At 45.4% G+C, this 26,958-nt stretch overlaps 2 protein-coding genes across 4 annotated transcripts in view; one reads left to right on the top strand and one right to left on the bottom strand.

Moving 5' to 3' along the window:
• LOC137427126 (uncharacterized) overlaps positions 1 to 17,429 on the top strand; it is a 39,151-nt gene extending 21,722 nt beyond the window's left edge. For all 3 annotated transcript variants that reach the window (XM_068116318.2, XM_068116326.2, XM_068116335.2), the window contains 2 exons: positions 12,892 to 13,099; positions 15,807 to 17,429. In XM_068116318.2, the coding sequence (XP_067972419.2) occupies positions 12,892 to 13,099; positions 15,807 to 16,370 (772 nt within the window). In that variant the 3' untranslated portion in view covers positions 16,371 to 17,429. The remainder of the gene's footprint in view (positions 1 to 12,891; positions 13,100 to 15,806) is intronic.
• Positions 17,430 to 17,490: 61 nt separating this feature from the next.
• Positions 17,491 to 26,958, bottom strand: part of PGRMC2 (progesterone receptor membrane component 2) — a 34,410-nt gene continuing 24,942 nt past the window's right edge. The window contains exons 2-3 of the mRNA XM_068116348.2: positions 20,278 to 20,433; positions 17,491 to 19,125 (exon numbers count right to left, since the gene is read on the bottom strand). Coding sequence (XP_067972449.1) covers positions 19,028 to 19,125; positions 20,278 to 20,433 — 254 coding nt within the window. The 3' untranslated portion in view covers positions 17,491 to 19,027. The remainder of the gene's footprint in view (positions 19,126 to 20,277; positions 20,434 to 26,958) is intronic.

The raw sequence follows: 26,958 nt of genomic DNA, 5'->3' as shown, positions 1-26,958 counted from the left end.
GCCCACATCATTGCATTTCATCTGGGTGACGAAAGAAGTAGGGCCCTTCTCATTTTCCATGGCTTTACTGGATGTGACACAACCTCTGCATTTCATGGCAAAAGAAAGTACACTGCTTGGGAGAAATGGTCCAACTACCAATAAATCATCCCAGCATTCCTTTACCTGTCAAATACATTGGGGGTGTTGATGAGATGATGGCCCTAATTGAGTGCTATGTTATGGGTACAAGCCCAGAGGAACAAGTCAACATGGCACGGTAGGAGCTGTTCATGAAGAAGTACAGACCAAATCGATACCATACCCCACACAGGCTGCCCTTCTTCAACATACAAAGAGGGAAACCTACCCGGCCGGACACTGTTGAGTTTAGACTTTAGATGCTACCAAGTCCTGGTGAGTGGGGATGGGTTTCATCTCAGGACATCTGGAGGCCCTTGTGGACAGCCCTACCTTCGGCTGGAATCTCATTCAAGGAACTTCTGAAATGTGCATGTAATAAGGGTTGCCAAAAGAACTGTAAACATGTAAAGGCAGCTCTCAGGTGTATCGGTCTCTGCACATGTGGTGGTGGATGTGCAAGTGACTAAAGTTTCAATCATGCAATGAGTACAATGTTTTAAACATTCTAGTTTGTCATATTGACATCACTATAGTTTTGCTGTGCCATTGTCATGTCATGTTGTCAATGTGTCATTTCTTGTGGAGTCATTTTCATGGCATCCGTGACAATTATGTTCCTTCCTTTTTAGCTCACGTGGAACGAAGTTCAGGGGAACTTATGTGATGGCGCGTCGTCAGTCCGTCAGTCCGTAAACACTTTCAACTTCTTCACCGAAGCCGCTGATGGGATTGTGACCAAATTTGGCACAAATGATATTTGTTATGTTGTGACTAAAGTTTGTTCATGGCATTAAAAAGTCGGGGTCTAAGGGGGTCTACCGGGGGTCAAAGTGGATCCAGATTTGACTCCCCCCCCCCCCCCCCCCCCCCAAAATAGCAATTTACTTTTTGCTCTGAAACTACACACAATTTCGATGAAACTTGGCCACAACCTTCACCATCCGTGAAATATACCAAAGTTTGTTCACGGCATTAGAAAAATTGTAGTCTGCAGAGGGATATGGGATGGGGGGTGGGTCTCGTTACCTAGAGCTCGTTTGGTTCATAAGTTAAACCATTTTTTGTTTTTCAACATGGCTGATAGTGGCCATCTTTTATTTGGAGGTCAAAATGACCCCCAAACCAAAAACTGACCATCCCATCAGATTTCACAGATCAGAATTAGTGGAAAATGACCCCTCAATCATGATTCTAATGTATTTAGTTCAAAAGTTATCACCAGCCTCATGCCTGAAATGACCACCAGTGCCCATTTTTGAATTCACGCGTTTGCGGGGTTATCCCCCATATTTCAGAGGTACATAGGAGTTAAATATTTTCTAAACAGTCCAAGGTATGTAGAACAACAATAAAAAAGAAGGTAGGAACATAATGGTCACGGATTCCATGAAAATGACTCGACTATTATATCAATGTATCATTGCGTCATAGCTGCTTGTATTTTTTAAACATTAGCTAAGGTGTTTACTAAATATATTGTTGCGGATCTCTACGTCGGCCTCTTTTCCCCTTATCGAGGGGGGATTAATCCCCTCGTCTATGACTGACCTGACGTGAGTCCTGAAGCTGCACAGCTCCCTCCGGGGAGGCAGGGGCGCAACCCCGTTCGTGACCGCGGACAGATGTTAATTGCCGAGCGGTTTAGCAACCACGGCACGAACCATTAGCAGAGACTAACCCGATCCTGAACGTTGGCCAAAATCGCGCCACAGGTTTTCAATGGGGAAATCACAAAGACGACCGGACGAGCATGAAGAAGAAGAACGAAGGTAGGAAATACAAATATAATTTATTACCAATATTTACACAATCAAAAGAAACCAAGGAGAAGGAAGGATAATAAAATAAAGACAGAAAGAATGGAAGGACCAGAAGACACAGTGCAAATACTAGCTTATACTATACAATCTTACTTAACCCCAGGACAACATAAAAGACGGACGACAATCGGACTTACACAGGGGGATGAAGGCAGGAACGAATGGCTGGAAGGAGAGGAAGGTTCAGCTGGACGCAGGAGGATGGCCGGACCGGGAGCGAGCAGCCGCCGACTCTCCACCCTCGGGTCCACACCGCCGGGATGTTCGCAACAGCGCGTCGGAGCTTGACGTGGCAAGGCTGGTTGGAAACAGCGTCTCCCTCACTCGTACTCCCGCAGGTTGCACGTCTCTCTTTACCAACTCAAGCGCCTTCCTGACAGAAACTGCCTTCGTGCTCCCTCGCTCGTCTGGCTCCCTCCCTCATCTGCTGCCTCAATCGTCTCCTGCGTCGCGTGCTCTCCAAGGACTCATCTCTCGTGGGGGCGTCCCGCCGCGAGTTATATAGGCCACACCCTCGAACCTTCGCGAACCTCCCCGATCGTTCTCTCTCCGCCCTCTCAAGCCAAACCCCTCGTGCTTGGTTGGTCGGCAAGGGCTCTCCTGGCTCCACCCTCTGATGACGAGGTGGAGACACGCCTTTCTTCTCCGAGGTACAGCACATGGCAATGGCGGCAAATGCAGAAAACCACCCAATGCGGTTGGCAATGGAGGCTTTGCAGAAACCCGCCCAACGCAGTTGGCAATGGAGGCTTTGGGATATGGAAGGGAACTATCTTATGTCATCTGATGCAATGCAGTGTCAACTAGTGGGAACAGAGCCTTAAACTACATAGAATAAGGAGATAACTATTTAGAAGGATATATGATTTGCTACGTGCATGTATATGGATTAACTAGGACGACCTTTGACCTTTACACTACGGAGGGTGATATTTACAACAAGATTCATGACACTTACAACAATTAAAAAAAACACAGGATTCTCAAATCAGCAACAATATGATGTATATAAAAATAGGGGCGATGCCCCTGAGCTCACCTGGTGGAACTAGGGAACCACTGGTAAATGTGGATAACGCACAAATTATGAAAATTAACTGATGGTTTGAACAAACTTGTGAAAGCACCATGCAGAGATTAATTATTCTGACCAAGTTGCATCTAAATCAGGTGAATACTTTTTGAGAAGTCAAAAGTAGCGATCCTGGAATTGTAATTACCAATGACCTTTAAATTGACCTACTTGATGTGCAAATTTTTGATGGGATTTGCAAGGCCTTGATTCTCAGTTCTACAACGTTTGGTCAAAATATGACTGTTGGTTTTAGAATCACGGGTGATGAAGGTTGTCGTCAAGTTTCATTGAAATTGTGTGTAGTTTCGGAGAATAAAGGAAATAGATTTTTGGGGTGGGTGGGTGGGGGGAGTCAACCCCCTCCTCCCCCCACTATCCCCCATCCCCACCGCCCCTATGGACCCTGATATTTTTTTATTGTTTTTTTTTATGCCGTAAAGAAACTTTAGTACATCACGGGTGATGAAAGTCGTGGTCAAGTTTCATCGAAATTGTGTTTAGTTTCGGCGAATAAGATCAGTGTTTACAGACTGACTGGTGACTGACCGATACCACATGATGCTAATACCTTACCTGAACAAATTGTTCCTGGTGAACTAAAAATGTGTATTTTTTTTTTTTGTGGCAGCTAGAATTTTTTCTTCAGTTTTTATTTCATGCCTCTACTGACAAAGTCACCGAAGACATTATGTTTTTGGGTTGTCTGTCAAGCTGTCCGTCAGTGCATCCATCACTCCATGTTTTCGTCACCGCGACAACTTAAGAACGCCTAAAGGGAACCAAGTCAAACTTGGTACACAACAACAACAACAACAACAACAACAACATGCATTTTACGGCCATTTTCCCTGCTAGAGCGGGGGTTAGCCTTGCGGTCCCCATGACGATCTTCTCCATTTTGCCCTATTTTCTGCATCTCTCCTTGTTAACCCCCTTGCCCGCATTTCTTCTTCCACCATCTTTAGCCAAGTCTTTCTCGGTCTTCCCCGTCTTCTACTTCCTTCTACATTCATTTCCATCACTCTTCTCAACCAGTCACTTTCATCCTTCCTCAACACATGACCAAACCATCTCAACCTGTTTCCTCTTCACAGCATCCATCACAGGCTCTATTCCCATCATATTTCGCAATTCATCATTTGTCTTCCTCTCTCTCAACGATACTCCGCACATCCACCGAACCATTCGCATTTCCACCCTTTCCAGCCTTCGTTGCTGCTCTGCGTTCATTACCCATGTCTCGCTCCCATAAATCATAACAGTTCTCACACATGCAGCATACACCTTTCCCTTCAGCTTCAACGACACTCCACTCCTCATCAGCACGCCACTCAGTTCCCGAAACGTCTTCCATGCACATCTCACTCCAGCAACCGTTGCCGAGTCTGATCCACCTTCTCCATTCAGCATGTCTCCGAGGTAGCAAAGTGTTTTCACACCTTCCAGCTTCATGCCGTCCCCAAGATCCAACTCAACATTTCCTCCATCTGCAGCTCCCTCTGTGCACACCTTACACTTGAATGTAGCTGCCACACTGGTTAATGACCCTCTCAAACCACTACATTTTTGATGAACCCACTGTTACGGATTCATCACTTCCGTTGTGGTGGCTTTCATCCACTTGAGACATTTCTGGTTCCATGTATTATTATTATTGATGTTTGAGGGAAATAGCAATTATTTTTGTCAAAAGGTAAAAGGAATGTTTTAAAATGAAACAGGAACCGGACGGCGATGAAGAGGTAGAAGAGGAAAGAAAGAGGGCGGAGCGAGTCGAGTCGGACAAGAAAGCCGAGTTGCTCCGAGTTCTGAAACGAACGTTGGCGAGCTAGAGTCACGAGCGAACTTTCGGGTTTCCGGGATAGGAAATTCCTGTGACAGAGTTGTCATCGCTGTGATCGATCAACCTGCGTGTCAGGTTTTGGGCATTGGATTCCGAGGAGAATTAGCGCCGGGCCGGTACGTCTCAAGAGCGGGTCGTCGGCCATTTTGACTCGCGCAGGACTTGTGCTTTGCTCGCGGTTTCGTTTCTTTTCGACCATTGTCACCGCATTCAGATGTCGATCTGGGGCATGTGTGTGACGTGGCTTTTTGAAGGTTACTTCGTCCATACCCGAGGGTGTGATCTCTCAGTTGCCTGTAGGGCGCCTTTGGATTTCCCAGTCGCCTTGAGGTCGCCTTTGTGCAGCGTCGGCTGTGACTGTACTTGCCATCCGCACGGGATTCTGGTCTCGATTGGACCTCGTTCTGGCGATCGCTGGAGCGAATCAATGTTGGCTTGAAGCTGGGAATAAGAGACATTGGGGAATGTTCCTGGTTCACTCACTTGGAGCACAGTGAGTTATATATATTACGAAACTGATGGTACCATCATAGGACATATTGATTGTACTTTTGAATACTATTGTTGTTGTACTGTTATTCTTGTTGTACTGTTACTGTCACTGTTGTCACTGAAGTCACTGTTGTTGTACTGTTATTGTGTGATCTTAATACAATATTTGTTGGTAACAATTGGGGTGGCTCCTCCATTAATCTTTGACACACAGAATAACACATTTTTCTGCCGTGACTCCTCTCGGGGCTCGGAGGTACACCGTGACCAGGGGGTCGGGGAGGAGCACGTAACAGAAATTGGGGGCTCGTCCAATTGACTCGGGGGCTCGAAATTGGGTCTTCGTCCGGGATTAAATTCCCTAATAACACTCGTCTGGGAGCAAATTCCCTGATAACATTCGTCCGGGATAGAATTCCATAACATTCCCAAAATTCCCAAACTTGGAATTTTTTTTCCCAACATTCCCAAATTTTTCACAAAAAAAACATTGGAAAATTTTTTGTGTGAAGGTTAACAGGTGCTAACTAATAGTCACCATGGTGTTTGATGCAGAAAAGTGTGCGGCGTCCCCTAATGAGGCACAGTTCCAAGCATTAACAAAATCGGAACTCTTGATATTGGCCAGACATTTTAACTTGGAGGTCCGAGTTAGTATGAAGAAGGCAGAGATGCAGACATTGGTGGTAGAATCTCTGGTGGACAGGGAACATGGACAGAGGTAGCCTTGGATTGGTTACCCGAAGAAAAATAAAATGTGGAGCTCCGCAAAACGGAGATGCAACTGCAGAGCCAGGAAAGGTTAAAAGCAGAGGAAAGGAGAGCTGCAAGAGAACTCGAGGAGAGAAGAGCAGAGGAAAGGAGAACTGAAAGGGAACTCGAAGAAAGAAGAGAAAAGGAAAGAGCAGAACAGGAACGAGAACTCGAGGAGAGAAGAGCAGAGGAAAGGAGAGCTGCAAGAGAACTCGAGGAGAGAAGAGGAAAGGAGAACTGAAAGGGAACTCGAAGAAAGAAGAGAAAAGAAAAGAGCAGAGGAGAGGAGAGCCGAAAGGGAGTTAAAGGAACGTGACATGGAGTGTCAGAACGAAATTGAACTCAAGAAGTTGGAATTAATGAGAGAACGGGGAGAGGTAGCATCCATGCCGGCTAGTTCGACAACTAGTCAGAACACTTGGGATGTTGGGAGGCATGTGAGGCTGGTTCCACCCTTTAATGAAAAGGAGGTAGCCAAGTTTTTTTTACACTTTGAGAGAGTGGCTCAAGTGCTAAAATGGCCTGTGGAGTCCTGGACTATGTTAGTGCAAAGTGTTCTGGTGGGTAAAGCTCAAGATATATTTTCGGCTTCACCGATTGACCAATGTGCAGATTATGAGATAGTGAAGAAAACCATTCTCAAGGCCTATGAATTGGTCCCTGAAGCTTACCGGCAAAAATTCTGGAACGCCAGGAAGAGGGAGAGTGAGACCCATGTGGAGTTTGCCAGAATGAAAGAAACCATGTTTGATCGGTGGTGTGATTCGAAAGGGGTTGGGAAAGACTTCAAACTGTTGCGACAATTGATCTTGGTGGAGGAATTCAAACAGTGTGTCCATGACGACATTAAAGTACATCTGGAGGAAAAGAAGGTACCAGAGTTGTGTGAGGCAGCAACTGTGGCAGATGACTATGCCTTGACACAGGATGGGGTTCCACAAACCTAACTTCCCGCCTAGAGTTCGCCAGGGGAGTTATGGTACATCTGATGCGGAGAACGAAAATTCATGGGGGCGGCCTAGAGATGACTATGAGGACAACTCTGATACCGCCACTTTTAGGGATCAGAAGACTACAGTTCCAAGACAGACTTATCTTCCGGGGGGCTCAAGACAGACCACGAGTGTCTCCTCCGGGCCTACTTGCGCTTTTTGCAAGAAACCTGGACACTTGATGTCCCAATGTTATGCTCTGGAAAGGAAAAATCAGGAGCGGAGTCAGACTAGTACAACTCCGAATACATTGGCAAATGTGAGAAATCGTCCTTGGAGGACAGTGCCTTGTGAAGGTTCCCATGCCAAAGTTAAGGCATCACAGAACAACCTTGTTCAAGAGGGTTACAAACCTTTTATTTCAGAGGGGTTTGTGTCACTGGATGGAGATGTGACTAATCATAGACCTGTTAGGGTATTGAGGGACACAGGAGCACATCAATCTTTGATGCTTGAAGGCATTTTGCCATTGTCAGAGAAGACGGCAACTGGTGTTAGTGTTCGTTTACAGGGGGTTGGTGGCTATGTTAGAGCCCCACTTCATGTCATCCATTTGCAGTCTGATTTGGTGTCAGGACCGGTCACCGTAGGTTTACAAGCCACTCTACCTGTAGAGGGAATATCTTTTGTTATCGGGAATGATTTGGCCGGTGGTCAAGTTTCTGGTAACCCGATGTTTGTTGAAAAGCCTTGTATGAAAAATAACACTGCACAGGTAGAGCAGGAGATTCCGGGTATCTTTCCATCCTGTACCACGACTCGTGTTATGGGTAGGAAGCGCTCTGAAGAAAAGAGGAAGGTACTGACGTCACGCTTTGCACAGGCACGTCTTGTCAGGTACCCCGAAACTAAGTGTCCGCACACACAAGTCAGGGATGGAGGCAATGTTGGCAAGCTCTTTGTAGGTGGACTGAACTTCAAAACAAGGGAAGTTGTTCTGGACTCTGTCTTCGGCCAATATGGACCACTCTTGGAAGGGCGGCTGATAAAAGACAGGGAGACGCAAAAGTCAAGAGGGTTTGGCTTTGTCACGTTTGAAAACACAAAGGATGCCAAAGATGCAGAAAAGGATTTGAATGGCAAAGAGTTGGATGGTCGGACCTTAATAGTAGAGAAGGCAGGCCTTCGGCGTCAAGGGGGCTTCAGAGGAGGAAAACGTGGAGGTAGTTTCAGGGGTGGCTATGGCTCCCGGGGTGGAAGTAATAGTTTTGGTGGTGGCCGCAGTCGAGGTTACTATGGAGGCTCCCAGAGTTACGGCAGCTTCCGAAGGGATGATTATCAGGGTAGTGGCCGGGAAGGAGACCGCTATTCACGTGACTACAGCGACAAGCGCTTCAACCGTGATTATTATGAAAGTTAGGAAGAGTTTGAAGCACTGAATGCTGCGGAGCAGCCGAGCCAAGATTCCTACACGGATTAACCGTGAACGCCACGTTCCTAAAGGCGTCCATGTAGTGAACTTTCCTCCACGGATTAATCGTGAACTCCACGTTCCTAAAGGCGTCCATGTAGTGAATACTTCCAGGCCTCACCACCCAACCACCATGAAACCTGGCTCTCAGCTCGCCCTCCCTAAAAAAGTGCTATAGATTTGCTTGACTTTGGATTTTTGATCACACCCCCTTAACCTTCATTCAAAAAAAAAAAAAAAAAATTAGAGGTTGATGAGATGGAGTTTGGCTTTGCAGGAGTTCAACTTGGAAATTGAGCATGTAAAGGGCAGGGACAATGTCGTTGCTGATGCTTTGTCCAGAGTGAACTAACTTTGGAAATCTCTGTAGGTTGTTTAAAGTTTTGTTGCTTTATTTTTGGGAACTATTGATTTTATCGTTGCTCACGGGAATTGATGATTTGGGTGTGTTGACTTTTGTTTGTTGGGAGAGTTTTGCCTACAAAGAAAGGTTTCACTATGTTCAAATTTTCTTTCTTGAGGGGGGGAAGTGTTATGGATTCGTCACTTCTGTTGTGGTGGCTTTCATCCACTTGAGACATTTCTGGTTCCATGTATTATTATTATTGTTGTTTGAGGGAAATAGCAATTATTATTGTTAAAAGGTAAAAGGAATGTTTTAAAATGAAACAGGAACCGGACGGCGATGAAGAGAAACAAGAGGAAAGAAAGAGGGCGGAGCGAGTCGAGTCGGACAAGAAAGCCGAGTTGCTCCGAGTTCTGAAACGAACGTTGGCGAGCTATAGTCACTAGCGAACTTTCGGGTTTCCGGGATAGGAAATTCCTGTGACAGAGTTGTCATCGCTGTGATCGATCAACCTGCGTGTCAGGTTTTGGGTGTTGGATTCCGAGGAGAATTAGCGCCGGGCCGGTACATCTCAAGAGCGGGTCGTCGGCCATTTTGACTCGCGCAGGACTTGTGCTTCGCTCGCGGTTTTGTTTCTTTTCGACCATTGTCACCGCATTCAGACGTCGATCTGGGGCGTGTGTGTGACGTGGCTTTTTGAAGGTTACTTCGTCCATACCCGAGGGTGTGATCTCTCAGTCGCCTGTAGGGCGCCTTTGGATTTCCCAGTCGCCTTGAGGGCGCCTTTGTGCAGCGTCGGCTGTGACTGTACTTGCCATCCGCATGGGATTCTGGTCTCAATTAGACCTCGTTCTGGCGATCGCTGGAGCGAATCAACGTTGGCTTGAAGCCGGGAATAAGAGACATTGGGGAATGTTCTTGGTTCACTCACTTGGAGCACAGTGAGTTATATATATTATGAAACTGATGGTTCCATCATCGGACATATTGATTGTACTTTTGAATACTATTGTTGTTGTACTGTTATTCTTGTATGATCTTAATACAATATTTGTTGGTGAGTAACAATTGGGGTGGCTTCTCCATTAATCTTTGACACACAGAATAACACATTTTTCTGCCGTGACTCCTCTCGGGGCTCGGAGATACACCGTGACCAGGGGGTCGGGGAGGAGCACGTAACACCACTCAGCGCACATTGTACATTGAATGGAGTTCACTCCGACAACCTTCCTGCACACAGCACATGGCCACTTCCCAGTTCTTTCCACCTCACCACATGCTTTACCACTTGCCATCACCTTCGTCTTTCTGATATTCACCTTCAGACCTTTTGTCTCCATACATTCCTTCCACTTGTTCATCTTTTCCTTCAGTCCATCCATACTTTCTGCAATCAAAACCAGATCATCTGCATACAACAACTCCCACGGTCAACCCTCCTTTACGTTCTGAGCCAGCACCTCCATCACAGCTACAAATAGTAGTGCCATGGACTTAGTACCGACCCCTGATGCACTCCCACCTTCACCTCAAACTCACCACTGTTCCCGTCCTTCGTCCTTACAGCTGTGCGCGTTTTGTACATTGCCATCACTACTCTGATCAACCATTCCTCCGCTCCTAACTTCCTCAATGCCCATGTCAATACTTCGCGTGGAACCCTATCAAATGCTTTCTCCAGATCAACAAACCCAAGAAACAACTTCTTCCTCTTCTCCATGTACTTCTCCTGCAACTGCCTCACAATAAAGAGCGCATCTGTCGTTCCTCTTCCTGGCATAAATCCAAACTGCATTTCGTCAATCTTCACCTTCTTCCTTATCCTCCTCTCCAACACCCTTTCCAATACCTTCATTCCATGCTCCAATAACTTTATCGCTCGGTACAAGCCACACTCCAAAGGGTCACCTTTCCCCTTGTATTGAGGGACGAGGGTACTCAGTTCCCAAGCCACTGGAATGCGGCCTTCTTTCACCACCAGATTACAGATCTCTGTCATTCTCTTCACACCCCAATTTCCCGCTGCCTTCAACATATCTCCCACAACTCCCGTCGGCCCTCCCGCTTTTCTGCTCTTCATTGCTTTCATCGCTTCCTTGGTTATTTTATCAAACTTGGTACAAGCATGTATAATGATGTAAAGATAAACGGATTAGATTATGGGGTTAGGTCAAGGTCCTGTTCGGTAAAAATACTGTCACTATGATAACTTGTGAACCAGTGATGAGATTTTGACCATGATAAGTATATATACCATATTATGATGCAAAGATGAACTGATTAGATTTTGGGGTGAAGAGGTCAAAGATCAGAGGTCCTGTTCGGTAAACATTCTGTTACCAAGCTAACTTGTGAACCAGTAACAGGATTTTGACCAATCTCGGTATAAATATGTATTATGATGCAAAGATGAACTGATTAGATTTTGAGGTTAAGAGGTCAAAGGTCAGAGGTCCCGTTAGGTAAACATTCTGTTACCGAGCTAACTTGTGAACCAGTAACAGGATTTTGACCAATCGTGGTATAAGTATATATTATGATGCAAAGATGAACTGATTAGATTTTGGGGTTAAGAGGTCAAAGGTCAGAGGTCCCGTTAGGTAAACATTCTGTTACCGAGCTAACTTGTGAACCAGTAACAGGATTTTGACCAATCTTGGTACAAGTATGTATAATGATGCAAAGATGAACTGATTCGATTTTGGCGTCAAAGGTCAGAGGTCATGTCAGGTAAAAATGTGATACTTGAGAACAGCTGAAGAGATATACATCAAACTTGGTATAAGTATGTTTGATGATGATTATATGATGTGGGCACAGGCATATCGGTCGACGTCGCGTTGTCGAAGAGTGGCAATCTAGTTTATTTCTATTTTATGAAAAAGGTGATTTTCATGTCCATTTGACCGAAATTAAATAACTATATCATCATGCCGTTGTATTGAGGGATGTCTAAGCGTCATAACAGTGAAATCTAAATTACAAAATAGTGTATAGTTGTGAAGTTACAAACATTTTGAAAATGTCATGTGAGAGTCAGGTTACCTTGGCCCACTACCAGCAAGTGTGGTGGCTCCCTCTCTTAAAAAGATCAGTTTTGGTAGATCAGAATGATCCTCTTGAGCTTGAGTATGTGTTCCAAGTTTGATGCTTTTACTACAATTTGCACAATTAGACTGAAATCTGCTCAACTATTTATCGATGTAAATAATGAAAATATTTTGTCCAAATCAATATATATATATATATTGACCTTGCACTGTGCCCGGGTCTTCGGTGTGTGACCAGTGCTTTGGGAGGAGATGCAAGACTGGCATACATTGGATCTTATTGTATAGATATTTGTTTTTATTATATAGATAGATATTATTATTTAGCTTTTTTATCTTTGGCTTTAATGAAGAGCTGTTTTCATTACTTATTGATACCTATCATTTCACCACTTATTGTTGAATGCAATAAAGTTTTGCTATTTGTCAAAGAAATAGGAAGTTGAAGGTGTTGTCTTTGCTGTTGTTTACCTTACTTTGATTCACATTTCAGTGCATCTTGCTGATCAGTGAATGTTTTGTCATGACAACTGCTTCTTTTTTTAAAATTTTCATTTATCACCATATTAATTTTCTTGGAGTGTTAAGGAATTAGGTAATTAGTCCACAAAAGTCCAATATTTCAATAGTTTATTTAAATTTACGAGGTATTCACAAAATGGCTGCAAAGTGAAGCATCTTTAAAGCTAGCTCCTCCCACAAGCCTCAACATGGCAGGAAAAAAAAAGCAAAATGGCCACTGAAAGAAGAATTTTAAATTACACCCCTGATGTTATCAGTTTTGAGTTCTGAAGTGTATTTAATCTGTACAAATATGCTTAAATGGTGACATTTTCTGTGGATCATAGTGCGTACACCAGCAGAACTCGAGATTGACACAGATGGGGATACAGGATAATTTAAAAGGCATCCTTGTGAAAATTGAAGTATGAATTCATGCTGGTGTAGTTGATTGTATAACCCAGGGTGGTTGTGCACTGCAGACTCCAACTGGAAGCAAAAGAAAACGAGAGAGCAGAGCGACGGTATGCCCGTGAAGCCCGGAGACGTGCACGCGAGGCGGCGCGACGTGAGGCAAAGAGACAACAGAGGTTGGCACAACGTGTGCTTGAAGAAGAACGGCGACTGCTGCTGGCTCAGCGAAAACTCGAGGCCATTAGGCTTCTAACAGAACTCCTGTCACGAGCCAAGGTTCATCTCTTATGAGCTAACATTGTATATCAAGCCATTCTTTGGACTTTGATATTGACTTGGACTCAAAATATTTGTTTTGGCCCTTGATGTTCAATTACATTTATTTTCCTGATAACTGTTTAGTACATTTGTGCCATTTACTTTCTCGGTGCTCTGAACCCAGACAGAGTTGTCAGGGTCTACAAGAATCCGCAATCATTTCCATTTTAGATTATAGCATTTTCTGAGTGTCCAATGTTTTAAGAAAGTATCATTCTTTTATTTTTTTCTTTTTTTTTAAACATGTTATTGGAAAAGCTGAATTTTTTGTAATTTGGAAAGACGCGCAGCCATCAACCAAAGGGTAAATTTGTTGGTGTGCTCATCACAGCTGAATGTAGATATTTCAACAAAAACTGTAGTTTTAATATACCAAGATGCTTCCTATGCCCCGTGCCCACTTGGGCGTCTGGGAATGCTGACTTGTTGCAAGCTCGAGTTGCGTTTACATCCACTCCCTTTGACCTTGGCGCTGTCGTATTTTTATTACACACTTTTATTTAACTTCATCTGAACTTTGTCCCATTTCAAATCTTTGAGCCGTTTGTTTTCTAGGTTCCATACGTCCTAGAGAGCTGAAATTTGCCCCACCGAACTCTTTTCTGGGACATTTTCATCTATCAACATTTAATTAAAAAAATAAAATTTAAAAATATTAAAATAAAATAAGGTTTAAAACTTTAAAAAAAAAGTGTGTAGCCCTAAAACATCTTTTTTTCGTTTACTTGTTGAGAATGTTATGTATTGTCGTGGAACATTGTATGGAAGGGTTGGAGATGTGTATGGCGGGATGTATGCAACGTTTCAGCTTATGCTATTCATCCTTTGTTTTATTTTTTTTTCAATGGCTTGTGCTTGAGCATTTTCAGTTGCAAGAAAAGAGGATAAGCACAGAAAGAGGTACACCTTTAAATTTAAAAGGCTGTGGTGAATGGACAAATCAAAATATAGAATTCGAACATGGGATCTCAGCTTGTCAAGTCCTCATGTGGGAATACCAAACAGACCAACCCTCATATGGCTAGAAATAATATATATATATATATATATATATATATATATATATATATATATATATATATATATATACACACACATATATATATATATACATACATATATATATATATATATATATATATACATACATATATATATATATATATATATATATATATATATACATACATATATATATATATATATATATATATATATATATACATACATATATATATACATACATATATATATATATATATATATATATATATATATATACATACATATATATATATATATATACATATATACATACATATATATATATATATATACATATATATATATATATACATATATATATATATATATATATATATATATATATATATATATATATATATATATATATATATGTATATATATATATATATATATATATATATATATATATATATATATATATATATATATATACATATATATACATATATATATATATACATATACGTATATTATACACACACAGTATATAATTTTCTACACTTGCTGGATTTATATTGGCTTTCATGTCACTGATAGAATGTTGATTGGTGCAATACCCTTTTGAGTATGATCAGTCATAGAAATTCTGTCCATCCCAAACAAACGCAAATTCTTCAGTCTGAGTTTGCTTTTGGCCAAAGTTTTTTTTATTTTTTAAGTATTTTGAGTTCCTTCCACACATTCACCATGTGCTGTCATTCCACTTCAATGTATTTTTATTTTTTCAAATGAAACTTCTGCTTGTCATGGGCAGCCTTGAGTTGTCCTGTGTCTTGCTATCAGCACTTTTTTTGTTGGCAAACTAGGTTCATGGAGGGGTTAGAATATCGAACGGATCATGATGTAATGGACCAGTTGGGGGGGAAAGAGAGAGACACACCAACAGGAGAGTTGAAGGACAAAATGTAGGGGGAGACTTGGACAAATAAGGGAAGTGGGGAGGAATGGGATGCCTGGTAAGGCCCGGAGTGGACAAGTTGTATACAGAAGCAAACTCTCAGGAAGGAAGATGTGGGCTGGGTGGTTGATGAAGGTAGAAAATATGGTTTTGGATTGGGGGTAAGCTGAAATGTTGGTGCATTGGTCTTGCAGACCTGATGGAAAGAATGAGATTGAAGTGTTGAAGTTGGTTCCACAGGCAGAAAAAAAAAAAGAGGAATGAGTGGAGGGATGCACACTTTAGTTTCATTTACCACAATTGTTTGTTGCTTTTGAATTCATAATTGAAGCATTTACCGATCAGAATACCTGTAGTGAGGCATCATTCATATATACTTTCATTGTGTATATTTTTGCTTTTTGTCTCGAAACTGGCTGATTATTAAATGTGCTTTTCATTTCTAAAAATTGACATGGACAAGGAAATAGGGTCATTCTCAGAGGTTGCTTTGAATGGACCTTAAGCACAGTTACAAACGTTACAGGATTAGAAAAAATGAAAAGTAAATTGCAACAAGGCCCAAAAGAAAATACCATAAGATATGTTCAGGCATACCCAGACAAGTTTGTTTATAGAATTAAGCCAAGATGTAAAAACAATTAGAATACCCTTGAAACATGACATTTATTAATTTTGTTGGTTTTAATTTTGTAAATCGTCAAGAATGTTCTTCCCCAGGTGGACTGGCAGCACGCAGAGCAGGAAGCTGCAAGGCGAAACGAGCTTGCGGAGGTGGAGGCAGAACATGCACGGGAAACAAAGCGTGCGGAACGCAAGGAGAGACGACTGGCCAAGCGCGAGGAAGCACTGCGTGATCTACTACAGCAAAGACACAAACAGCGTCATAGGCGCCGTGAAGAGGAAGAGCGCGAAGCAAAAAGGCAGCAAGCCCTGATCGGCAAGCATCGCCTTCGTTCTGCCATTGCTGCTGGAGCTTTGTGCAAGAAATCTTGTTGCAAAGATTCTGGCTCTTCTTCTTCCTCTTCATATAGTCCTTCCAAACACAGAACTAGCCAACTCCCACACCACTCTTCTTCCCGTAGACACACTCATTCATGTGGCCTTTCCCACTTAGACCCCAACCACTCAAGTGAATTGTCCTCGCATAGTCATGGCAATGAGAGACCGATGCTCTGCAAACATCACCAACAAATGGAAGTTAATGGCAGAAGCCAGCACCATGGCAAACCATTGTTCCACCATCATTGGCACAGTGGTGCGAAAGCAACATCACCACCTTGACATTCTCAAGATTCCTGATAAATTTCACTTATTTATATGAAGCTTTCTTTAAGAATGACTGATGAAATGGGAGCTCAATTTAACTTGTACGTGCAACTCAAAAATTGCATTTTATACAAGAATCCTATTTAGCAACTCGACTTTTACTCGTTATCCAATTTTTTAATGCACCGTTAAATTGCTCATGATCGCAGCTCTATTCCAAGGTCTAATTCAGATGAAAGGGAAAACTAAAGTTTTCACTTTTGTATCCTTACACACCAATGCAACTTGGATTTTTCATTTGTGATAGCAGCCACATCTTGCCCTTATGGGTTAGATTGCCCAAAACACATGTAACATCTGTCACTAATGGCTGCATAAAAGGCCAGACTGGGCTCCTTCCAAAAAAGATTATCCGAAAAGTTGATGCCTTTTGCTCACATGAAAGCCAACTGCTGCGCCTAGCCAAATCCTGCTGTTCAAGGCCAGAGATGAAACCCAGTACCCAGGGCCATGTGTGTGGGAGGGAGTTTGATAAAACCAAAAACTTCACATTGAAGGACAAACTGCAATGCAACAATCACACGTTGCATTTTTCACACAGGGATGTGTCAAGCATTTGTCTACAGTTTTGACCGATCAAATTTGCCTTTCATTTAAATGTTAATTTCTGTAGTTCCAAGTTCATCCTCTTTCAAATCAAACCCAAAATGTAAATGAGCTGTGTACAACAGATTGTACTGTACTTGTAATTATGTCATTGGGAGACACGTCAGGGCGGTGCACAAGAAAGCTTGCCAATTCAATGTGCAGGTTATTTACAAATGAATGCAAAAGATTAAATTTCACCGATATGCATCGTTGTGCCACTATCACTTGCAAGTGGAAACCCAGAAGTACAATATGGGTTACTCGTGGCTTCGCCTGTACATAGGCCATTTAAACAAAGACGTTAGCTCTTCAAGCTTTCCTCTTCTAAAATGTAAAGGTGGATTTTTACAGTTTAGAAAGTATACACAGAAAATCATTGTAAAATGTTTCCTTTTGTCATCAAAATAAATTTTTCACACAAACCTGTTTGTGAGGAAGTACATGGAATCATTTCTCAAAAGAAAATAACTAAAGCAAACTTTTGGTGTTGATGTAATCAAAAGACAACTTTATTGCAGAATAAACAGCAAAAAACATGAAATATAGACAAAAATACTGATTCCACTCTTTCTCCCATTACCCCAGCTTTGGAAATCGGTTAAAAATAAAGAGGGAAGGAGATGGATTCACCTAGTTGCAAGTACGACAGAAAACCAACGAACGAACAAGTACAGGAGATGAAGAAAAAAAACAATCAAGCAAAACCACATGACGTGTGGGCAGAGAGACATTTCATCTTGAACCCAAAGCAAAAGGCTAAAAATAACAATTGTGTCAATCAACGGATTTGATGTAATAAACATCCCTGCAATGCACAGGCAACCAGAACACCCAACTTGAAAGTGGAATTTAAACTGGAAACATCCAAGTTATGCATTTGGAAATATTTGGCAAAATCCTTTCCTCCCTGTCCAACACCACCCTTCCCATCCCATTGCATATGTAGCGTGTAGATAACCCCTTAAACAGAAATCCGTTCAGAATATAGGTATGCAGACAACCTTTACAAACCTTGGTCAGCTGTGAAGTACACAAGACTATTTTAGATACCGACCACAGGCTATTTATACTTTGCAAAACTATAAAAGTTAAGAAACAATCTGTACTTTTACATGGTGTATTCCTCTTTGTGTGTGAACACTGAAAATGCAGAAAGTGAGGATCTTTTATCCGGAGTCAATTTATGCATTGTGTGCACACATGGGCAATGCATCCATCTGCAGTCACAACTACAGCTCTACAGCACGTTGGCAAAATAATTCACATTTATCACTTGTACATGGTCTTCAAGCCAAAGCAATTTTTGGTACAAAAACAGAGTATGGTAAGAAGGACACCTTTCAACCATGTACATGTAATGTTGACAATGTTCCAAAGCCTCACAAAGATCGAAGTTTATCCCAAGAGGTCAAGTCAGTCGCTGTTGTGGGATCGGGGGCTGATGAGACGAGACACGGATGGGGGCACGGAGGGAAGGTTTACGCAGCAATTGAAACAGAGGACATCAGAAGTCAAAAACCAGAAGCCAGTATGAAGTTCAATACCTGTAGATAGGCACAGTGGAAAAATTTACTGGTAGATTGCAGGTGAACTGGAGGGTTGATGCTTGGAGTATGGGTAGGGGGTGGGTGGGGGGGCGAGTCAAGGAAACACGACATCAAAAGGAATCGAAAAGTTTGAATTTTAATGCAACATGTGAACTACGTCAGAAAAAGTAGAGAATAAAATGGTAAAGGACCTCAGGGTGAGAGTCGTAGAGGTGTAGATGCTGAAGAGGAGCAATTTTAGATGCGCAATCCTTCACACGGTGTTGGATGGTAACAAGAAAACCAAACCACACCAATATAACTAAACCCATCAGTGGACGACATGGGCACAGAAACGAGCAGAGGGGATGAACAGGTGACTGTTGATACGGTGGACATTTTATTGCCCTGCTGCGCTGCACCGGAGCACCATCATGTTTTAACACTGTCTGGTGGCTCGGTTGCGTCTCATTCATGCCCACGACTTGCTGTGTTCCTTCAATCATCCTTTTGCGAATCCCGGATGTCCTCCTCGTCGGTGTACTCGCTGGGTTCCTCGCCAGGCCGCAGAAGCTTTCCCACATAATCATACTTTTCTGAAGGATATGCAGTGGGGGTGAAGGAATAGTATTGTACCAAATTTGCTCATGGTGCCACTCGATCATTCAACATGTAAACGTTTGCATAAAAGCATTGAGGTTTCATTCATGTAATCGATCAAAAATTCTACAACTACATCGCCACTTCCACATCACCCAAAACCTTTAAAAAAACAACTGCTGACCCCACGTTGGGTGCAATTCACATTCTGATGTACCGTGCTCTTAGAGTTGTTAGGGTTAGGCCTTTCCAACAGGATCATTTTGATATAAATGAAGAAGTTCCATTCCTAAAGATTGGATAACGCAATTTGATTAATCTCACTGATTGCCACTCAAAGTCCTTGAGGGTTATATTCCAAATAATAAAATGCTGCACGATGTCTTCATGTAAACGTGGAGCACATAGTGCAACCGAAGAAAGGGCGAGTACCTTATACTCCATACAACGATTCGGATTTTTAAATCCGAATCCATATTATTTGATACATTAGCCGTTCAAATTCAATAGCATGAGCCAGATTTCCGGAGCTGTTCTTGTCACCGAACAAACTCATCCCCCAAGTTTAGTCATAACTCTTCCATAATTTTTATTTTTTATTTTAATATCATGCTATATATCGTTTTTGGACCCATCTCTAAATGGTGAAGAATCTCTTAAAAATTAAATAATTCTCGTATATGAATCCATATTCAGATCTTCACCAAAATTAAATGGTCTTCCTCGTCACTGTCACACACACACACGAACACACACACACACACACACGAACACACACACACCAAGTTTCGTCCAAATCCATCCACAACTTTTTGAGATATCCTGATAGGTATCGTTTTTAGCCCTATCTCCCAATGGTGAAGAATCGCTTAAAAAATACTATCCGGATCCAAATCCGGATCTTCACCAAAATCTAATCATTTCGTCCTTGTCACATCCACGACCTCTCCACCAAATTTAGTCCGAATCCGTCCACAATTTTTTGAGATATCCTTTTCACAAACAGACACAGCCAGGGGTGAAAACATAACCTCCATCCACCTTTAGTGGCAGAGGTAACTAGAGAGCAATGGCAAATAAAGAAATGTTCTCAAAATCAACTCGATCACCAGGTCATGTTCAAATGGCCAAAGTCTCATTTTCCTGACCTTTAAACTGCATGTCCCATTCTCGCACACTCTCCATCTGCACAGGCGTAAGGTCCGCGAGGTCATCGTACGTGTCTCGCAAAGCTTCCCGATCAAGGCAGAATGTAGCGAGACCTCTTGATGCGTCCTTGCCAGCAAAGATACCATACGGACCATCTGTCAAACACAAGGTTGGAATGAATGGATGACAGCAGTTAATCATTGGCATCTGTTAAAACTAATCAGAGCTGCTCAAGCCAAATCAAAGCCTCAAAATTCATCAAAGGCATAAAAAAACCCACATCAAATGCTCAACATTCCTGCAATCAGAGATCAATCTATTGTGATGTAATCACCAAGCATGCAAGACAACAGTTGGAGATTAAAAAAGTGATAAAATGAATATACCACTTGTTACGAATTACCTCCCCAAACCCCGGTTACAGTGCACCTCAGAGTCTGGAGCGGGAACACGGCAGAAAGATTTGTTATTTTGTGTGTTCTATTAAACCATGGTAAAACCACATCAATGCAATTGTAGAACAAAAGTAATTGTATTAATAACTCACATAAACAATAATAACCCTATTTTAAAAAGTACAGTGAAAATGTCACTTGCATCACATGAACAATACTTATGATGGTACCATCATTCCCCAATGCTCTCAAAGCAATGAACTCACGATACGCCATGAGTAGAATGTAACATTCCACAAAGTCCATGAACGAATCTCCACGCGGGGTGAAGGTCAATATGTATTGGCGCGGCTGTGGATGAGGATTTATGAGGCGAGAGGTCAATATGGGGATTGAGCCGATAGGTAAACCAACGGCAATCAACACGATGAGGTTGATATGGAAATCCCAAGACCAAGCAGCAAAATGAAAAATCCCAATGATATGGAAAACGGCAAAACAAGATGCACCAGGCGGACAGCCTCTTCTTCTTAAAGGACAAAATGGCATATAGGCCTGCAATGGAGGCGCTCGATTTCTCCAACGATGACACACGGTGATAAAACCTGAGACGCAGGTTTAATTGCACTTGCAATATATGACGATGTCGCGCAATCCCTTTCACGGGAAACCTCAACTCATTCGCAACCAATATATAAAAACAAGTCCGCTCGCAGCTTCGACATGACTCACAGCTCTCTCTCCTCCTCTCCACTTCCGGTCTCTTTGCCGAGTCTTCCTTTCTCCTTCACAAACATTTATTTTTACCTTTTACTAAAGTTATCTCCATTTCACACAAACATCTTAACAACAATATTACCTGAAACTAAAAATCCTTCAAGTATATAACAACAACAAAGGCGGAAGTGACAGATCCGTAACACACTGCAATCAGAATTCCAAAAAGTTATTCTGTCACAGAAATATGAGCTTCACAGGTCAAAAAATAAATAAAAAGTCACAACAAAGTACTTAACCAACATATGGCCAGCCAAATCAAAGCACCATTATTCAGAGCTTTTTCTTTTGAGGCATCCACCATAAAACTCATTTCTGCTGAAGTGATTTATGCTTTGTTACTATCTAACAAAGTGATTCAAAGAAAAAAAAAATTCAAGGAAGGAATCTGAATACACAAACTCTTGACATAGATATGCATTTGATAGGCATTATGCTTTTATCCATTTGACTTCTTTCAACACATATTAAGACACACACAGACACACACCTTTAATTGAAATAGAATAATGATTTTAAAGATGGTTTAAAAAAAAAAATTCCAGAAGTTTCGCGTTACTGAAGCAATCTTATAAATCACTACTTTTACACCACTGTGGAGCTGTGCTCTCACGTCGAACTCCAACAATATGGACGCGACAACGAGCTGATTTTCACCGAGCTGTTTATTCCGAGCTCGGCACGAATGCACTGAAAAAGGCTATGCCGAGCGGCAAAATATCGTTCAAATTCAAACAGTAAGCCACGCCTCTCAACGGGGCGTGGTATGCAACCCGAGTGACCGCCCGCTGATTACGTCACCGGCCGGTACAAGAGAATTGTGTCCAGTAACCGCTACATGCACCCCCCCAGAATTCACTTGTACAGGGAGAGTCAGTTTGTGGGGGCCTTAATGACCTGGCCGAAACGACCCCTGGCGATTCGTGTGGGGGTGGGAGGCGGCTTGGCGGCGGATGGTCGGGCGTGGGGCTTGGTCGACGGGGGACGGCCCCGCCGTGGAGGAAGGGCCAACCGTGGAGGTTGGTCGAGGTCCAAATGGGCCGACTTGAGGCGGTCCACGGAGATATGGTCCGGTTTGCCGCCAATGTCGACGACGAACGACTTGTCACCCCTCCTCAAGACCCGAAAAGGCCCATCGTACGGCGGCCGGAGTGGTCCCCGGTGCGCGTCGTGGCGCACAAAAACGTACTCCGCTGTGCGAAGCGCTGGGGGAGCATGGGGTTGAGGACAGCCATGATGAGACGTGGGCACCAGGGCAAATCCCCTGGCGGCCTCCTGGAGGACCGAGCGTTGGCGAGCCGCGGACCAGGGGCCGGTGGCGTCGGGGATGAACTCCCCCGGCACGCGCAGTGGTTGGCCGTAGAAGCCTGGAGGTCTTCTTTAGGGGCCGTCCGGAAGCCCAATAGCACCCACGGGAGCCTGTCAGCCCAACCGTCGTCCTGGAGGCTGGCCCTGAGAGCGGCCTTCATTGAGCGGTGAAACCTCTCGCACAAGCCGTTGGCCTGGGGGTGGTAGGCCGTGGTGCGGTGAAGTTTGACCCCCAAGGCCTGAGTGACGGCCTTCATTGAGCGGTGAAACCTCTCGCACAAGCCGTTGGCCTGGGGGTGGTAGGCCTGGGTAGGTGGTAGGTGGTAGGTGGTAGGCCACTCAGAGGTGAACTGTGGGCCTCTGTCAGAGGGCGCCGAAAGATGTTGAGAGGAGATGTCCGAGGGGGCGCCGAAACTGGCGACCCAGGTGCCGATGAAGGCCTGCGCCACGTCGGCGGACGTCGTTGACGTCAGCGGGACGGCCTCCGGCCACCTGGTGATCCTGTCCACCATCGTGAGGAGATGGGTGAAGCCCCACGAGGGGGGAAGGGGTCCCACCAGGTCCACATTGACGTGGTCGAAACGCCGCGCGGGCACGTCGAATGGTGCCAACGGGGCCTGGGTGTGCCGGTGGACCTTCGCACGCTGGCAGGCGACACAGGCGTTGGCCCAGTCGTGGACGCCCTTCCGGAGCCCGTGCCAGACGAATTTCGCTGCCACGAGCTTCTGCGACGCTTTCCGGCCCGGGTGGGAAAGGCCGTGGATGGCGTCAAAAACGAGCCGTTGCCATCCAGCGGGCACAATGGGACGAGGTTGGCCCAGGGAAACGTCACACAGGAGAACTGTGCTTGTGTCCTTGGAGGGGACGTCGGACAACCGCAGGCCAGTGTCCGTTGTCCGGAGGGCTTGCACCGTGGGGTCGGAGACCTGGTCGGCCGCCATGCGGGCGTAATCCACACCGATGTGGACGGCGTCCGCGACGGACCGGGAGAGGCAATCGGCCACAGCATTGTCCTTGCCCGCGACGTGCCGGATGTCCGTCGTGAATTCGGACACGGCGGAGAGGTGGCGCTGCTGACGAGCCGACCACGGCTCTGAGACCTTGGCCATGGCGAAGACCAGGGGTTTGTGGTCCACAAACGCCGTGAATGGGCGGCCCTCTAAAAGGTGGCGGAAGTGCCGAACCGCCAGGTAAAGGCCGAGGAGCTCGCGGTCGAACGTGCTGTATTTGCGCTCGTTAGGGCGGAGCTGCCGGCTGAAGAAGGCCAGCGGTTGCCAAGCCCCGTTAACCCACTACTCGTGTACGGCGCCCACCGCGTAGTTGGAAGCGTCCGTGGTAAGGGCGATGGGTGCATCGAGCGCCGGGTGCGCCAGCATGGTGGCGTTGGCGAGGGCCAGCTTTGCGCCCGTGAACGCCCCGTCCATCTCCTCGGTCCAGGCGATGTCGTGCCTGGCTGGCTTACCCCTGAGGGCCTCGTACAGGGGGCGCGTGAGTTGGGCGGCGCGGGGCACGAACCGGTGGTAGAAGTTTACCATACCAAAAAACTCTTGCAGGGCCTTGACGGAGCGGGGGCGCGGGAAACCTTTAACGACCTCCACCTTGGTCGGCAGTGGAACGGCCCCGAAGTTTGTGATGCGGTGTCCCAGGAAGTCGACGGCAGCCACGCCAAACTGGCATTTCGCCGGGTTGATGATGAGGCCGTGCTGGCTGAGGCGCGCAAAAAGCGTGCGCAGGTGAAGGAGGTGCTCCGCCCGGGAAGTGCTGGCGATGAGAATGTCATCCAGGTAGACGAACAGAAAGGTGAGATCATGCAGCACACTGTCCATCAGCCGCTGGAAGGCCTGGGCCGCGTTCTTAAGGCCGAACGGCATTCGGAGGAACTCGAAAAGGCCAAAAGGTGTAATTACAGCAGTCTTCGGAACGTCAGCCGGCCGGACAGTACCTGGTGGTAGCCGCGAATAAGGTTGACCTTGGAGAAGATCACCCGCCCCGCCAAAGTGGCGGAAAAGTCCTGGATATGCGGTATCGGGTACTGGTCGGGGGTGGTGGCGTCGTTGAGGTGGCGATGTTCGCCGCACGGTCGCCATCCGCCACCCGGTTTGGGTACGATGTGCAGGGGCAAGGCCTACGCGCTGTTCGAGCGCCGCACAATGCCCAACCGCTCCAGCGCGTCGAATTCCGCCTTGGCCACGGCGAGTTTGGCAGGGTCGAGGCGACAAGCCCTGGCATAGACCGGTGGACCAGTGGTCGGAATGTGGTGTTCGACGCCGTGTTTGACGGTGACGGCCAAAAACGTCGGCAGCGTGAGGGCGGCGAACTCAGCGAGTAGGCGGGTGAAGTCATCCGCGGCCGGGAGCGCGCAGGCTAGCCTGGTCGGTGCGGAGCCGCTCAACGAACAAGCGAGAGCTGAAGGTCTCCGCGTTGACGAGCCGGCGACGTTTTACGTCAACCAAAAGTCGGTGGCCGCAAAAAAATCCGCACCCAACAAAGTCATGGGCACGTTCGCCGTGACGAAATCCCACTCGAAACGCTGGCCCCCGAAGCAGAGTGCGACGCGGCGTGAACCAAAGGTGCGGATAGAGGAGCCGTTTGCGGCGACCAAGGCGGGGCCGCAAAGCGCGGCCTACTTGTCCTGCCCCGAGGCGGGTATAACGCTCACCTGCGCTCCCGTATCGCACAGGAAACGCCGCCCGGACGCGGTGTCCGTGATGAACAAAAGGTTGCCGGAATGGCCGACGCTCATGGCAGGAAGCGAGCGCCGGCCTGGTCGTTTCCCGACCCGCCGAAAGTGCACAGTGGGCGACACGTTCTGGCCTTCTGCCCGAACCTGGCGTGGTAGTAACACACGGTCCGCCCCGGTGGTGGCTGCGGCACTGGTCATGGCGGCCGCAAGGGGCGCTGAATCGGCCGGTGGCAGCGCCGGTCGTGGTGGGGGCGTTGCCTCGGCCGGGCGAGGTTTCCAGGCGGCCGCTCCAAAGTACCGCCCGGCCGAGAAAAAATTGTCGGCTTCCTTAGCCAGGGCGCGAGGGTCCTCGATTGCCGAGTTAGCCAAAGCTAAGCGTACCTGCCCGGGCAGCTGTCGGAGAAACAGCTCACGAAAGAGGAAATCTGGGCGGTGTTCGCCGAGCAGGGAGAGCATGTGGTCCACGCGCTCGGATGGTCGAGCCTCCCCGAGCTCAGGCAGATCGAGCAGCCGTCGCGCGCGTTCGGCCTCAGTGAGGTCAAACGTACCGAGGAGTCGTCATTGGAGTGCGCCGTACTTGTCGTCGGCCGGCGGGCTCCGTAGAAGGCTCAAGACCCAGGAGGCGGTGGCGGCGTTTAGCGCGGAGACCACGTGGTGGAAGCGAGTCTCGTCCGCCGTGATGCGTCGCAGAGCGAACTGGGACTCTGCTTGGGCAAACCAGACGGCCGCTTGCGATTCCCAGAAGCCAGGGAGCTTCAAAGCAACAGTCGACTCCATTGCCGTGTTCGTAAAAGGGGTCACCAATGTGGAGCTGTGCTCTCATGTCGAACTCCAACAATATGGACGCGACAACGAGCTGATTTTCACTGAGCTGTTTATTCCGAGCTCGGCACGAATGCACTGAAAAAGGCTATGCCGAGCGGCAAAATATCGTTCAAATTCAAACAGTAAGCCACGCCTCTCAACGGGGCGTGGTATGCAACCCGTGACCGCCCGCTGATTACGTCACCGGCCGGTACAAGAGAATTGTGTCCGGTAACCGCTACACCACCTTATTTAACATGTCCAAGTACTGCTAAACTGGAGGTTCCTGGAAGTGACAAGATTTGTGTTTGAGTGTTCAAGTATATAATTCAATTCAAATTTCAAAATTTACCACCATTGACACTGTCTATTACACCACCTTATTGAACACGTTATATTAGTTGTTCATACCTGGTGTATGCCCTTTATAACATCCATAAAAAGTAAGTTTCCTGTTTGGAATGATTTTCAATTTTGTTTGACTGCCAGGCAGACAGAGGGTAATTTTTTTTTTTTTATCTCACTCCACTCTGCGCATGTGCGATCCAGACAAATTCAGACAACTGTAAAACAGCAGTTTCTTTTCCGATTCAAAATATAACATTCAAATTAAACCAGTTGTTCCTAGATCATAAACCAACATTGGTAGACAAAAACGCCAGACGGACATAAAATCAATTGCTTAACCTCGCTTTTCACTTCACGTATGCAGA

The sequence above is a fragment of the Myxine glutinosa genome, chromosome 1, assembly GCF_964187855.1.
Source record: "Myxine glutinosa chromosome 1, kmMyxGlut1.1, whole genome shotgun sequence".
Classification (NCBI taxonomy): domain Eukaryota; kingdom Metazoa; phylum Chordata; class Myxini; order Myxiniformes; family Myxinidae; genus Myxine; species Myxine glutinosa.
Note: the sequence above shows the minus strand (reverse complement) of the source record. Positions and strands in the feature narration are given on the sequence as shown.